The sequence below is a fragment of the Antechinus flavipes genome, chromosome 3, assembly GCF_016432865.1.
Source record: "Antechinus flavipes isolate AdamAnt ecotype Samford, QLD, Australia chromosome 3, AdamAnt_v2, whole genome shotgun sequence".
Taxonomy (NCBI): Eukaryota; Metazoa; Chordata; class Mammalia; order Dasyuromorphia; family Dasyuridae; genus Antechinus; species Antechinus flavipes.
In genome coordinates, this window is record NC_067400.1 from 618,887,810 (window position 1) to 618,900,762 (window position 12,953).

The 12,953-nt window shown below is 56.7% G+C and overlaps 1 protein-coding gene across 1 annotated transcript; it reads right to left on the reverse strand.

The window, feature by feature from the left end:
• Positions 1-340: 340 nt before the first annotated feature.
• ZNF574 (zinc finger protein 574) lies at positions 341-6,726 on the reverse strand. Its single transcript, XM_051989519.1, has 2 exons — positions 6,637-6,726; positions 341-3,109 (listed from the first exon to the last, which is right to left on the reverse strand). Exon 2 carries the CDS (start codon positions 3,095-3,097, stop codon positions 431-433), a length of 2,667 nt encoding a protein of 888 aa, XP_051845479.1. The 5' UTR covers positions 3,098-3,109; positions 6,637-6,726; the 3' UTR covers positions 341-430.
• Between the last annotated feature and the right edge of the window lie 6,227 nt (positions 6,727-12,953).

The following is a 12,953-nucleotide window of genomic DNA, read 5'->3' on the forward strand; positions in this document are numbered from 1 at the left end:
GTGGGGACCTCCCCCGACCCTGCTTGCCAGGGCACCAACCGCCTCCCTACGTGAGGGGAGAGGGCGAGCGGGCCCCCGCCCCAAGGGCCACCCCCCAGGTCCTCGGCCCACAGACAACAGCCACACGTGTCCAACTCAGTCTTTATTGGCTGCCTTGGCCCAGGGCTGGGAACTGCTCTGAGAGAGCAGGGGACAAACGGGGAGAGCGGGGACCTGGGACACAGGACTTAAACCGGGAAAAGAGAAAAATCCAGTTACTGAACTAACACCAAAGACAGGAGGGGGCGGGCGCAGTATGTACAGAGGGGAGGGACGGCCTCCGGCCCAAACCGGCTTCGAGGAGCGGGCGCCCCGGCAGGTCCTGGCCAGGCCCAGAGGGGGGGAGGACGCCGTAACCGACCCCGAGGGGAATAAGCGCGAGACCCCCGGGTCACCCACTGATCTGCACCCCGTCGCCCTCCGCCAGCGGGTAGATCTCAATGGTTTCCACCAGGGGCAGCGCCTCGACCGCCGTCTCCACCACGGTGAGGGTGGCCGCCGCCTCGGCGGCCGCCTCTGCCAGCTGCTGGCGCACGGCCGCCTGGTGCTGCTGCTGGTGGGTCTTGCGGTGCTTCCAGAGGTTGGAGAAGGAGCGGTAGCTCTTGCCGCAGTCGGGGCAGGCGTAGGGCCTCTCGCCCGTGTGGATGCGGCGGTGCTCGGCCAGGCGCATGGCGATGGTGAAGGCCTTGCCGCACACCTCGCAGGCGAAGGGCCGCTCCCCGGTGTGCAGGCGGCGGTGGTCTTTGAGGTGGGTGCTCTGGCGGAAGGCCTTGCCGCAGTCCGGGCACGGGTAGGGCCTCTCCCCCGTGTGGATGCGCCGGTGCACCTGCAGGGACGTCTCCGTGCTGAAGAGCTTCTTGCACTCGCTACATTCCAGGCCCCGTCGCCGGGCAGGGGCCGGCGGGGGCGCGGCGGGAGAGGCGGCGGGCAGGGCGGCGGGGGCCGGGGGGCGCGCGGCCCGAGAGGGCCGGGGGGTGGCCGCCTCCTTGGCCAGGACCTCCCCCGGACCGGCTGCCGCGTGGGCGGCTTCGTGGGCCTGGAGCCTGGCCGCGGAGCCCACCTTTTTGCCACAGGTGGCGCACTCGAAGCGGCGGGGGGCCTGGGCCTGGGCGGCGGCGCAGCGGTGCTCGCAGAGGCGCAGGGACGAGGGGAAGGCGGCCCCGCAGGCTGTGCAGCGGTGAGGCTGGCGCCCGGCGTGGGCCACCAGCTGGTGCACCTCGAGCAGGCGGCGCAGGAGGAAGGAGCGCGGGCACTCGCGGCACTTGTACGGGTACTCGCCCGTGTGGTGGTAGCGGTGCATCAGCAGGCGGTAGGGCCGGTGAAAGCACACGCCGCACTCCTGGCAGCGGTAGGGGAAGTGCTGGGCGTGCACCAGGCGGTGCTGGCGCAGCGTGGAGCTCTGCGTGAAGGCCTTGCCGCAGTCGCCGCAGCGGTAGGGCCGCTCCCCGGTGTGCGTGAGCCGGTGCCGCGCCAGGTTGGCAGGCGAGTTGAAGGGCTTGGCGCAGTCGGGGCAGGGGAAGGGCCGCTCGCCCGTGTGGGTGCGCAGGTGGTTCCGCACGTGGGACTTCTTCTTGAACATCTTGCCACAGACGCCGCACTTGTGCCGCCGCTCCAGCCGGTGCACGAAGCGCTGGTGGCGGGCCAGCTGCAGGGCCTTGCTGAACTCGCGGCTGCAGAGAAGGCAGCGGTGGGGGCCGGACCCCGAGGGGAGGCTGCTGGGAGGGCCCGCGGGGGCGCTGGCGGGGGCCGTGGCCCCTGGGGCTCCTCCTGCCTCCGTGGGCGCAGGCTCGGGATCCTCAGAGGAGGCGGCGGGCGCAGGGGCGGAGATGGGGACGCCCCCCGCGCCATGTGTGCGCCGGTGATAAAGGAACTTGGTGAGGTTGACAAAGGTCTTGCCGCAGGGGCACGAGTGCAGCGGGTTGGGGGTGTGGGTGCGCCGGTGTGCCAGGAGGAGGGCCTCGGTGCCGAAGGCCAGGCCGCAGTCCACACAGAGGAAGTGAGACTCGCCGCTGTGCTCGCCCAGGTGCTGGTCCAGGCTGGGGGGGCTGGGGAAGGCGCGGCTACAGAGGGGGCACTTGAAGAGCCCCTCGCGGTGGCTGCGCAGGTGCTGCTGCAGCTGATGGGGGGAGAGGAAGAGCTGGTCGCAGGTGGGGCAGAAGAGCTCGGGGGAGGCCACGGCGGGGGAGTCTCCGCCCGCGCGGCGCAGCAGCCTGCGGCCCCCCCTGCGCTCCCGCCCGCTCCCGCCGCCCGCGCTCTCGCCGCCGTTGCGGAGCTCGTAGCTGTGGTCAGAGGTCGGGGGCAGGTCGGGGGCTCCGGTGGTCTCGGGGCCGGGGGCCAAAGGACCGAAGTGGGTGGCCTGGTGCTCCAGGAAGTCGCCGGGCAGGTGGAAGAGCTGGGAGCACTCGGAGCACTTGTACAGGAGCAGCTCGACCTCGGCCACCACCTCCCCGGCGCCCGCGGGGCCCGCGGCCTCGCCCGCCTCCTCCGACTTGCGGTACGAGTGCTCCAGGGCCACCTGGGCTTGGCCCAGCTGGGGCCCCACAGCCGGGGGCGGCGAAGGCTGCGGAGGGGAGGCGGCGGCGGCCGCCACGGCGGCCACGGCCCGCAGGTGCGTCTGGCGATGGCTCAGCCACAGCTCCTGCCTGGCGAAGAGCGCCTTGCAATCCACACACTCATAGTGAATGGTGCTGGCGGAGATGGCGGGGGGCGGCTTGGCGGGGGGCGTCTCGGGCGGGGCCGGCTCCTGGGTGGTCAGCAGCTTGAGGTGCATCTCCTGGTGCTCCAGGAGCTGGCCTGGGGACAGCAGGAGCTGCCCGCATTCCAGGCACTGGTACTGGCTCTCCTGCACCAGCGTCTGGTAGAGGCCGGAGCCGCTGGGAGCCTCGGCGGCCACAGAGACCCCGGGGTCGGCCACGCCCACCACCTCGAAGTGCTGCTGGGGGAGGTGCGAGTTCTGGTGCAGGAGCACGTCCTCCAGGGAGCCAAAGAGCTGGTTGCACTCGGAGCAGACGTAGCGATGTTCGATGTAGAGCACCGTCTCCTCCGACTCCTCCGTCATGGTGGCGGGGCCCTGGGAGGGAAGGGGAGAGAGACAAGAAAATCCCCCACAGGGAAAGGAGAGGTTCAGGAGAGGGGGCGGGAGGCCAGTGAAGGGCCCGGGGAGGGGAGCTGGGATGGCTGGGGCTTTCCCCTTTGACCTCAGTGCCCCACCCCTTCCGACCCCCTCCCCTCTCTAGGGCTCCAGGTACCCTAACCCTCTGCTCCTGCCCCCCCAGACCTCTAGATCCCTTTCTCTCTAGGGCACCCCTGCCTCTTTTCCCTAGTCCAGCCTTCCCAGATGACCTCTCGGCCACCCTCGCAGGCTCCTGCCCCCCAAATCTAGGCGTCAGACCCCAACACCCTGTCTTTACATTCCAGCCTCCCCTCCATCGACCCCACTTTATTTCACACCTAAAATTTCCAAGGCCCTGCTTGGCCCTGGGATACCCGTGAATGACCAAGGTCCTGTCCTCAGAGAGTTTCTATGTCATCAGGAGAGACATTACTTGGGATGCAGCTGGTTCAAAGGCCCCGAGACGGAGAAGGTGAAGGAAACTTGAGGGGGGAAGGGGATGGCCTTCCAGAGAAATGATCTTTTAGTCTGTCTGGAAAGGCCAGGGTTGTGAATGAAGGTGGCCGGAAAGGCTGCAGGCCTCAAACATGGCAGGCTGAGCAATTGCTAGCTTTTCCTCCAGAAAATGGGCAGCCACTGAGTTTCAGAGCTAGGCTTGAGCATCAGAGAGAGATTTTATCAATTGTGAGAAGAAGGGACAGGAAAGGGGAAAACTAACAAGAGCCAGCCTTCCGATAGTGGTGTCGGTTGGCAAAGCCCTTTTACAGATTATTGCATTTGGTCCTTAGCAACCTTATCTATTATCCCCATTTTACAGATGAGGACACTGAAGCTGAAAGAAGGCGGCGCAGTACCTGTGGGGGATCGGAACTCAGGCCTTCCTGACTGCAAGCCCACAGACACCCTGAGGTCAGTTTGTGGGCTTTTAGAACACTCTAAAGAAGAGGTAAAGAAGCCTGAATGAGGGAAAGAGGGTGAGGGGGCAAGGGATGGGGCTCACAACCACCTGGATCTGAAGGGGAGGGCACAGACGCTGCAGCCAGAAGGGGGGAGGCAAGGCGGAGGCGCGAGCAGCTGGATGTGGAGGCCGGGATGGGCTCCAGGGGCTGGCGAGACAGACCTGGGGGGATAAAGACTACCAAGGGAGAGAGTGCAGGCCCCCGGGACAGAGAGGACAGGGAGAAGCGCCTCAGCCAAGAAGAGAGAGGAAGAGGAGCAATGAGCTCAACAAACAGCAAGGAGAGTAAGGGCTAAGGCGAGGTGGGCCAGGCCGGGCACTCGGGGAGGGGCGGAGGCGCCACCACAAAGGACTGGGAGCAGGCAAAAGAGACAGACTCCCCATCTTAGGAATTCGGCGCTGAACGAGAGGAGACAGAGGGTAACAGAGGGAGCGCTTAAGGAATTTTAGGCCTTATGGCCTGCAGTGATGAAGATCTGAGTTCAAATTCAGCCTCAAGACCCAAACTGTAGAATCCTGGGCAGGGCACTTAACCCTGCTTGCCTCAATTTTCCCTTCAGTAAAATGGCAGCCTCAGCACTGCTGTGAGGGTCAAACGGGCTAATTTCACAACGTGCTCAGCACGGGCCGGGCAGCGGCGCCATAACTGCCTCCCTTCCCCATCTGTAGGCGTAGAAGGCAGGTTTGAAGATGAAAGAGATGTGCTGGGGGAGGGGGCAGGCGAGGGGGAGGTAACCCCTCCTGTGATGAGCCAGCCAAGGGTGGGATCAGAGGTAACCAGAGGGCCGAGGCCTGAGAGCGTGAGAAACCTCACCACGGCGGGCCTCGGCCTTCCCAGCCAGGCAAAGGGGCGAAGAGAAAGGGGCCGGGGACAGAGGCAGCCAGACGCCCCTCCCGCGTCCAAAGCCGGCCTCCGACGCTCCCTAGCGGGTGACCCTGGGCTAAGCTCTCCCCGTTTGCCTCTGTTTCCTCATCTGTAAAATGAGCTGGAGAAGGAAACGGTCCCGGCCTGTCTGGCAAAAAAGGCCCACGCAGGGAGACAAGCAGTCGGGGCCAGACTGAAAGCCATCTGGGAGGGGAACAGTCCCTCTCCTGCAGGAACACAGTCTAAGGTCAGGCCGCAGGGAGGCAATCCCTGTCTTCAAGGGGCTTCCTTAATGGCGAGAGGAGTGAAGAAGGTGCCAGGGCCAAGCAGATGAAAGAGGCTGCCTGGGGGGCTCCAGACAGGAGCAGGCCCAGAACAGCAGGGGGAGGGGGAGGCCCAGACAGGAACGGGTCTAGAACAGCAGGGGGAGGGGGAGGCCAGACAGGAGCGGGTCTAGAACAGCAGGGGGAGGGGGGGGGGCTCCAGACAGGAGCGGGTCTAGAACAGCAGGGGGAGGGGGGGGGGGGGCTCCAGACAGGAGCAGGCCCAGAACAGCAGGGGGAGGGGGAGGCCCAGACAGGAGCAGGCCCAGAACAGCAGGGGGAGGGGGAGGCCCAGACAGGAGCAGGCCCAGAACAGCAGGGGGAGGGGGGGGGGGGGCTCCAGACAGGAGCAGGCCAGAACAGCAGGGGGAGGGGGGGGGCTCCAGACAGGAGCGGGTCTAGAACAGCAGGGGGGGGGGAGGCCCAGACAGGAGCAGGCCCAGAACAGCAGGGGGAGGGGGAGGCCCAGACAGGAGCAGGCCCAGAACAGCAGGGGGAGGGGGAGGCCCAGACAGGAGCGGGTCTAGAACAGCAGGGGGAGGGGGAGGCCCAGACAGGAGCGGGTCTAGAACAGTGGGGAGCTCCACAAGGAGTCTAGAACCACCAGGGAAAGGGGCTCCAGATTGGGGGGGGTCTAGAACAGTCCGGAGGGTCTAGAATGACTGGGGGGGTCTAGCTTTGGGGTCCCAGACTCAGGGTTTAGAATGGCTGGGGTCTCCAGACTGGGAGGCCCAGGATGGCTGGGAGGGGGGACTTCAGACTGGAGGGCCAGGCGGCGCTGAGGAGAAGCTGGCTAAGGGGAGGGGGTACGATGAGATATTTCGGGGAGTCTAAGGACTAGCAGGGGGTTTTTGGGGGTGGGGCCAGTGAACTCTCGGCAGGACTGTTGGCTTGACCCCTCAGCCTGTGGTCTAGTACACAGCTCACGCCTCTTCGTCCCTGGGGCTCGGGCAGGGCGTCTCTTGACCCTGGAGCTAGGTAGGGCTCTCTGGGGTCAGCCAGGTGGATGGGGGAGGGGCGTGGAGCCGCGTGCAGGGGTTCTCCCACCCACCCCCCCGGCTCCAGGGTGCCCCCTCCTCGAATCCTCTCACCCCACCCCCAGCCAGGTTATAGCGCACGCGTGGGGGGGAGGGGAGGGCGACCGTTGCTCTCTCCACCGAGGGTTCGGCGCACGCACGCGCAGTCCGCGGGGTCTAGCGGCTGCCTCCGGGCCGGCGCGCGGCGCTTTCTGCGCAGGCGGAATGGTGCGTGGCGCGCGGCGTGGGGGGGAGGGGGAGGGGAAGGGGGGGGAAGGGGGGGGAAGGGCCCCAGCCCAGGGCGCCTCGCGCCTTGCACTTACCGGGCCCGCGCACGCGCCCTGCCCGTCCTCCGCCTCCTTCGGGCCCGCGGGTTCACTCGCTCGCTCCGTCCTCGGGCCGGGCCGGGCCGCGTCGGCCGTCCGCTCACGCGACCTCCGCAGCGATCTCGCTCTCGATCTCCTTCTTCGTCTCGGCCTCCCTCTCTCTCGGCCTCCCTCTCTCTTCCTTCGCTCTCAGCCTCGCTCTGGCCGCCAGTCGCCCTCAGCAACGCCCCGCCCCTCTCCGCCGCTCCGGCGGCCCCCTCCCCACCTCGGCCGTGCGTCCGGCGAGCTGGCGGGCGGGCGGGCGGGCAGACCAATAGGCTGCCCGCGAGGCTGGGGTCGAGGCCAATGGCGACTCGCGGAACGGAGGTGCCCGTCCTCTTTTCCCGCCCCTCGGCAGACAGCGACCAATCCGCACGCGACGTTTCTTCGTCGGCCCGCCTCGACGCTCGCGCCGCCGTCACGCCCCTCCCTTGGCTTCGCAGAGCCACGCCCCCCCTACGTCTAGGACTGGTTGGGGCGGAGAGCGAGTTAGAAGTGACGTCAGTCGAAGCAGGAATGAGGCTGCGGGCGCCATCTTGTGGGACTTGGGGGTTGAGTGAAGGAGAGGAGGGGGAGGGAAGAGAGGCGATTAGAAGCCGGGGCGGTGATCAACACCGAAAAACAGTCTTTCCATGTAAGGCTCTTGCAGGTGTACAGAGTGCCTCCTGTAACAACCCGGGGAATTGGGGGAACGTGAGATTATTTCCCCCACTTTACAGAAAAGGCCACTGAGGCTCAGAATCGGAGGCGTGTTCCCTCCCTCTGGCGCCAGGTCCCCTCTGTGCCGAACCGCCCGTGGTGACATTAATTCCCAACAATAAATGGAGCCTCCTGGCAGCCCTAATGGCTCTTTGCAAGCTCCCGCCCAAGTCACAGCTCATTAAGCATTGTGGCGGTCTCCGGCGTCAGCTCTGGAGACGCAGAGAACCGTCCCTGCCTTCGAGGAGCCTCCGTTCTGCTGAGGAAAAGGACTGCGCGCTGCCCTGAAGCATTAGCACGCTGTGAAGTGCTTATTCTGTGCTAGGCCTCGGGGGCGCCCCGAAACCTGCCCGCTTCCGGAAGCCAAGGCGGGCAGCGGGCCGGAAGACGGGTTTGTTAAGCGCTTGCTGCGCGCCCAGCAGGAGGCAGAGCCCAGGGAGCCGTTTGGAGGGGAGACTAACCCCGGAAGCCCCGGGCGCCGCCGTGAAGCCGACGGTGCCTCGTGTTTGTTTCCGAGCCGAAAACACTGCCGAGATCTTGGGTGTTGAGAACTTGTGTTCTGGGTCTTCCACGGCCGGAGTTAGCTAAGAAAAGCGGAGACTGAGGTCCCGGGCGGGAGGGGATTCAGAGAAGGAGCCAAAGCAAAACGAGAAGGACCGATGGAGAGGGGGGGCACTGAAGGGCCGGGGTGATGGCTAGGGAAAGGGGGTCCCAGCGGCAGGTTAGGGGAGACTTTTAAAGGAGAGAGAGAGGGGCTGACAGTGCGGCAGGGATGCAAGGGGAGAGGAAGGGAGAGAGCATCGAGGCTGAGAAACAGACGGGAGCCCCAACTTTTGAGATCATCTAGGCCGAGCCCCTCATTTTTCCAAATAAAGAAAAGGAGGCTTAGGAAGACTGGCTGTAGGTCACACAGCAAGTTAATGGCAAAGCTGAGAATAGAACCCTTAGCTTCCGGGCTCAGGGCAGGGGCTGCCTTCTCTGAGAAAACTTCCCTGAGCTGGCTGGGCGGGTTCTCACCTTCTTGGAATGACCTTGTATTGATTTAGTTGCACAGTTGGATCAAGTTAAGTGCCGTCTCCCACCCCAATCATTCATACAAAGTACGACAATTGGATCGAATCAAGCCATAAACAAAAAGAATAAACTAGATGCGAATAAGTTCTTAATTAATCGAGAGGATTATTATGCTTGGAGCATTGGTTCAAAAGCATATGGAAACTAGCATACTTCGGGCCCTACGTATAAAAATATCAGTTAGTCCAAGATAAAGCTCTCTGTTGGTGGAAGACCAATTCAAATAATAGATTCTAGGAAAGGAGAGGATGAAGTCCCGAGTAACTAGGTGGAACTGGCAGAAAAAGACTGAAGTATTCATGGAATTATTCCCTGAAGCAACTAGAGAAGGGCACTGATGGAGATCAGTTTAACCTTAGAGTCTCCCCTCTGTAGAGGTCATCTAGTCAGAAATCCAAGTTATGTCAAGCCCGTGAGGTTAAATTTCTCCTATAAACCTGTCTGTGGCCCATGCCATCTGGCCCTTTTGGGTTGTAGCCTGCCATGGCACTCTGCCTCGTGGTGTCTTTTCCTTCTCCCCTTCCCCATGCCACATGGTGTCTCTTCTCGCATCCTCCATCAAGCCTCTATTCTTACTCCTTCTTATAGCTAGTTAATTCTTAGGGTGCTAAATTCCATTTAGGATTTGGCCTGCCAGTTAAGGGCATTCTCCAACTTCATAAGGTGTTCCCTTTCTCTTGGTTAATTGTGGGTTCCTCTAGGGAACTTGTCTTTTTCATCATTAATTGTCAAAACCCCTTTCCTTGCTCTCCCAACTCTATTTCATCTTTACCATTCCTGGTGTCTATTATTTTCTTCATTTTGTCTGTAATCTCCTAAATAAACCTAAGTATTGCCAAAGAGTATGATCGTGAATTCTTCACAAGTGAACCCTAATATTTGGTGCCTAAATCACATGAAGAGGATGTCTCTGTCTCTCTTTCTTTGTCTCTGTCTCTCTCTCCCATCCTTCTCTCTCTTTCTTTCTCTTATCCTCACAATAACTTTGTTGTTGAAAAGACTAAATAAGTAGGAGACAACACCTCCAGCTGGGAACAGAGAGAGGATAAGCATGGATGGATGCAGAAAGAAGAAAAGAGCTTCAAGATCATGACTCTTTACACTAGAGAAGAATTCTGACTTTGAAATCAAGAAAGATTGGTAATGATAATTTTGTTTTAAATAATGAGCACTTATATCATGCCTACTCTGTGCCAGGCAGTGTACTAATAAGCATGTTACAAATATCATCTCATTTGCTCCAGGCCACAGAGTACAAGGAGTTGTGTTACCTTTTTGTCACAAGTCAGGAACCCATTTTATCCACTGGTATGTGTGTAGCTGTAGAAGAATGGGCCCCACACTTTTAGGGCTAATGTTTAATGTTTTATACCAACTGTTTTTATTATGTCATTTTCGTAAATACTTTTACTAAAAATGAATTGAGATTACTGATTGTCAATAGGAAGCATGCTGGTAGGGGTTCGCCCAGTCTTTTACTATTAATCCTTAGAACTCTGAGAGAATAATAGTTGGGAGAGTAGTCCAGTGAGGGTGCTACATCTATGGTACATAGATAGATAGATAGATAGTATTTCCTTAGGGGATTATAAGCTCCTTGAGGTTAGGATCTATTTTTCAGTATTTTCATCTTGTACGTCTCTCAATCACTTAGGTCCTTTCTTTAATACATGTTTGTTGACTTGAATTGACCTTGCAATATCCTGCTCCTCCGGAAATTCAGTTTCCTTCTCTGTACAACAAAAGATGATCTCTAATACCCTTTGCTACTCTGTATGTTTAGTTTGTTTGAGGCTTTTCAACATCTTCCTAGTGCTTCGGGGACCTGGATCTTGGTTGGATCTCTCGGGGACCTCAGGAGGATAGAAATTTACAGTTTCAGACCTGATGGTCCCTCTTGTTTCTCTATTGCTCTTTAATAGAAACAGACCCCCAAAGAGAGGGAAGTGGGGGAAGGGACAGGTGTATCTTACTCTCCCAAGCAGTCGATTTTCTCTTTCTTATTTGTCTCTGTGTGACATGTAGAGACGGGAAGAAAACCATCAAATATTAGGACTTTAATGAACCAAATATAGTTCATCTACTCCAACTCCATTAGTTTTTGGATGAGGTAGTTGAGGCCCAGAGAGAAGAGACCTGTTAAAAGACACACAGTGGGAAAGAGCAACATTAGGCATCATCTTTGATAGAGTGGATAGAATGCTAGCGAAATCACCAACATCTTTGCTATTCACTAGCATAACCTTTCTCCGAAGCAACTTCTGCTTAAGACGCTCAGTTCTATGGGTGTCAGAGGAAGATGGTTAAGAGACTGTTTGGCAAATGGGAAGACTAAGTCAGAAGGTTGCAAGAGACTATGAGCCCCAGTGGGATTCCTGATGGGAAAGTGCTTCACATTTCTCCCTGGGGTTTCCATCCTCCAGTCTTCTTGGGGTTTGAGCCAAGAGTAAACATTTGGAACAGGATGGTATTGGAAACCTGGAAGTATCTGAGACAAAACTAAAAAGACAGATGAAGATATGCAGAAGTGGGCATTCACACTTGTTGATTGGATATAAGGGAGCTGCTGTGGTACCTCATGATGAGATTCCAAAGAGCATCTGGCTAAGGAAACCAGTGTCTGACTTACCTAACATGTGGCTAGTTCCTGAGTGGGGGTTATTACAAATGTAGCCAGAGGGTGAGAGGATTATTGAGGGAAATTCTGTCTCAAATCCAGAATCCTTAAAACCAAAGTGCTTGGAAGGGGATTTATCCATTGAACTCATCTTTAGGTGTAAAATCAGATCCAAAAGATTGAAGGGCTACGATATTAAGGTTTCAAATATCATTAGGAATGGCAAGTACCCTTGTGTTGCTGAATTTTTGGAGTCAATATTGTTAACTTAATAATAACATTCATATAATAATTTGAGGTTTGCAAAGTACTTTTTTGTATACCATCTCCTTGGATCCATATAACAACTCTGTGAAATAAGTGCTGTTTATATTTTGTAAAGTGCTATTTACATTTTACATATGAGGAAACTGAGGCAGAAAGGGACTAAATTACCTGCCCAAGGTCATAAGAATGATAATCAAAGCTGGATTTAAGTTTTAGGTATTCTTAGCTTCAAGCCCAATGGATTCTTTAGCACACTAAATGTAAGTGAGTTAGTTATGGGACACAGGAGATAGAATGTTGGACTTAGGAGTCAGGAACATCCAAGTTCAAATCTGCCCTTAGACAATAGGCCTACCTTCTACAGGAAGCCTTTCTTTCTTTCATTTTTTTTTTTAATAACTTTTTATTGATAGAACCCATGCCAGGGTAATTTTTTACAGCATTATCCCTTGCACTCACTTCTGTTCCGATTTTTCTTCTCCCTCCCTCCACCCCCTCTCCCAGATGGCAAGCAGTCTTTACCTGTTGAATAGGTTACAGTATACAGGAAGCTTTTCTTGCTTCCTCTTAATTATGATGCCTTTCCTCTGTTGATTATTTCCAATTTCTCCTGTATATAGCTTATTTGTACATAGTTATTTGTATGCTAGTTCCTCCAATAGATTGTGAACTCCTCAAGTCCTCAAGGCACTGTCTCTTTACCTTTTTATTTCTAAGTGCTTAATAAATGTTTCTTTACTCACTGACCCTGGACAAATCACTTAACCCATATGTGTCAGCTTCTTTGTTTGTAAAATGGAGATAATAGCACCTACTTCCCTGGGATGTTATGAGTTTAAAGTGATATATTTGTAAAGTGCTTTGTAAATCTCAAAATGATATGATCGCTTAACTTATGACTTTCTCATTGATACCCACTGTCGGTGAGCTGGAGTAGCTTCTGCTTGGAGAGCCACCTGGTGGCTTGCCTAGATATTATGCCCCGAGTAGCTATTGCCTACCATTCATGGCAGGAGTAGAATCATTATACTACAGTCTGACAGGATCTCTGAGGTCATCTAGTCAAACCAGCTGGTTACACATGAGAAGGTTCAGAGACACCAGGTGACACGCCCAAATTCCCATAGGATTCAAGCTCAGGTTGCAGGGCTCCAACTTTATCAGAAAAGTAGAGTCCTCCTTTTACTGGATTACCTTTATATCAAGAATCATTTGTCCTTTTGGAACTATGCTCAAAAAGTTATCAAACTGTGCATACCCTTTGATCCAGCAGTGCTACTACTGGGTTTATACCCCAAAGAGATACTAAAGAAGGGAAAGGGACCTGTATGTGCCAAAATGTTTGTGGCAGCCCTGTTTGTAGTGGCTAGAAACTGGAAAATGAAAGTATGTCCATCAATTGGAGAATGGGTGAGTAAATTGTGGTGTATGAACATTATGGAATATTATTGTTCTGTAAGGAATGACCAGCAGGATGAATACAGAGAGGACTGGCGAGACTTACATGAACTGATGCTGAGTGAAATGAGCAGAACCAGGAGATCATTATATACCTCAACAACGACATTGTATGAGGATGTATTCTGATGGAAGGGAATCTCTTCGATAAAGAGAGCTA

Excerpts from the sequence above, each read along its gene's own strand:
- ZNF574 (XM_051989519.1), bottom strand. The coding sequence starts at position 3,097 with ATGACGGAGGAGTCGGAGGAGACGGTGCTCTACATCGAACATCGCTAC.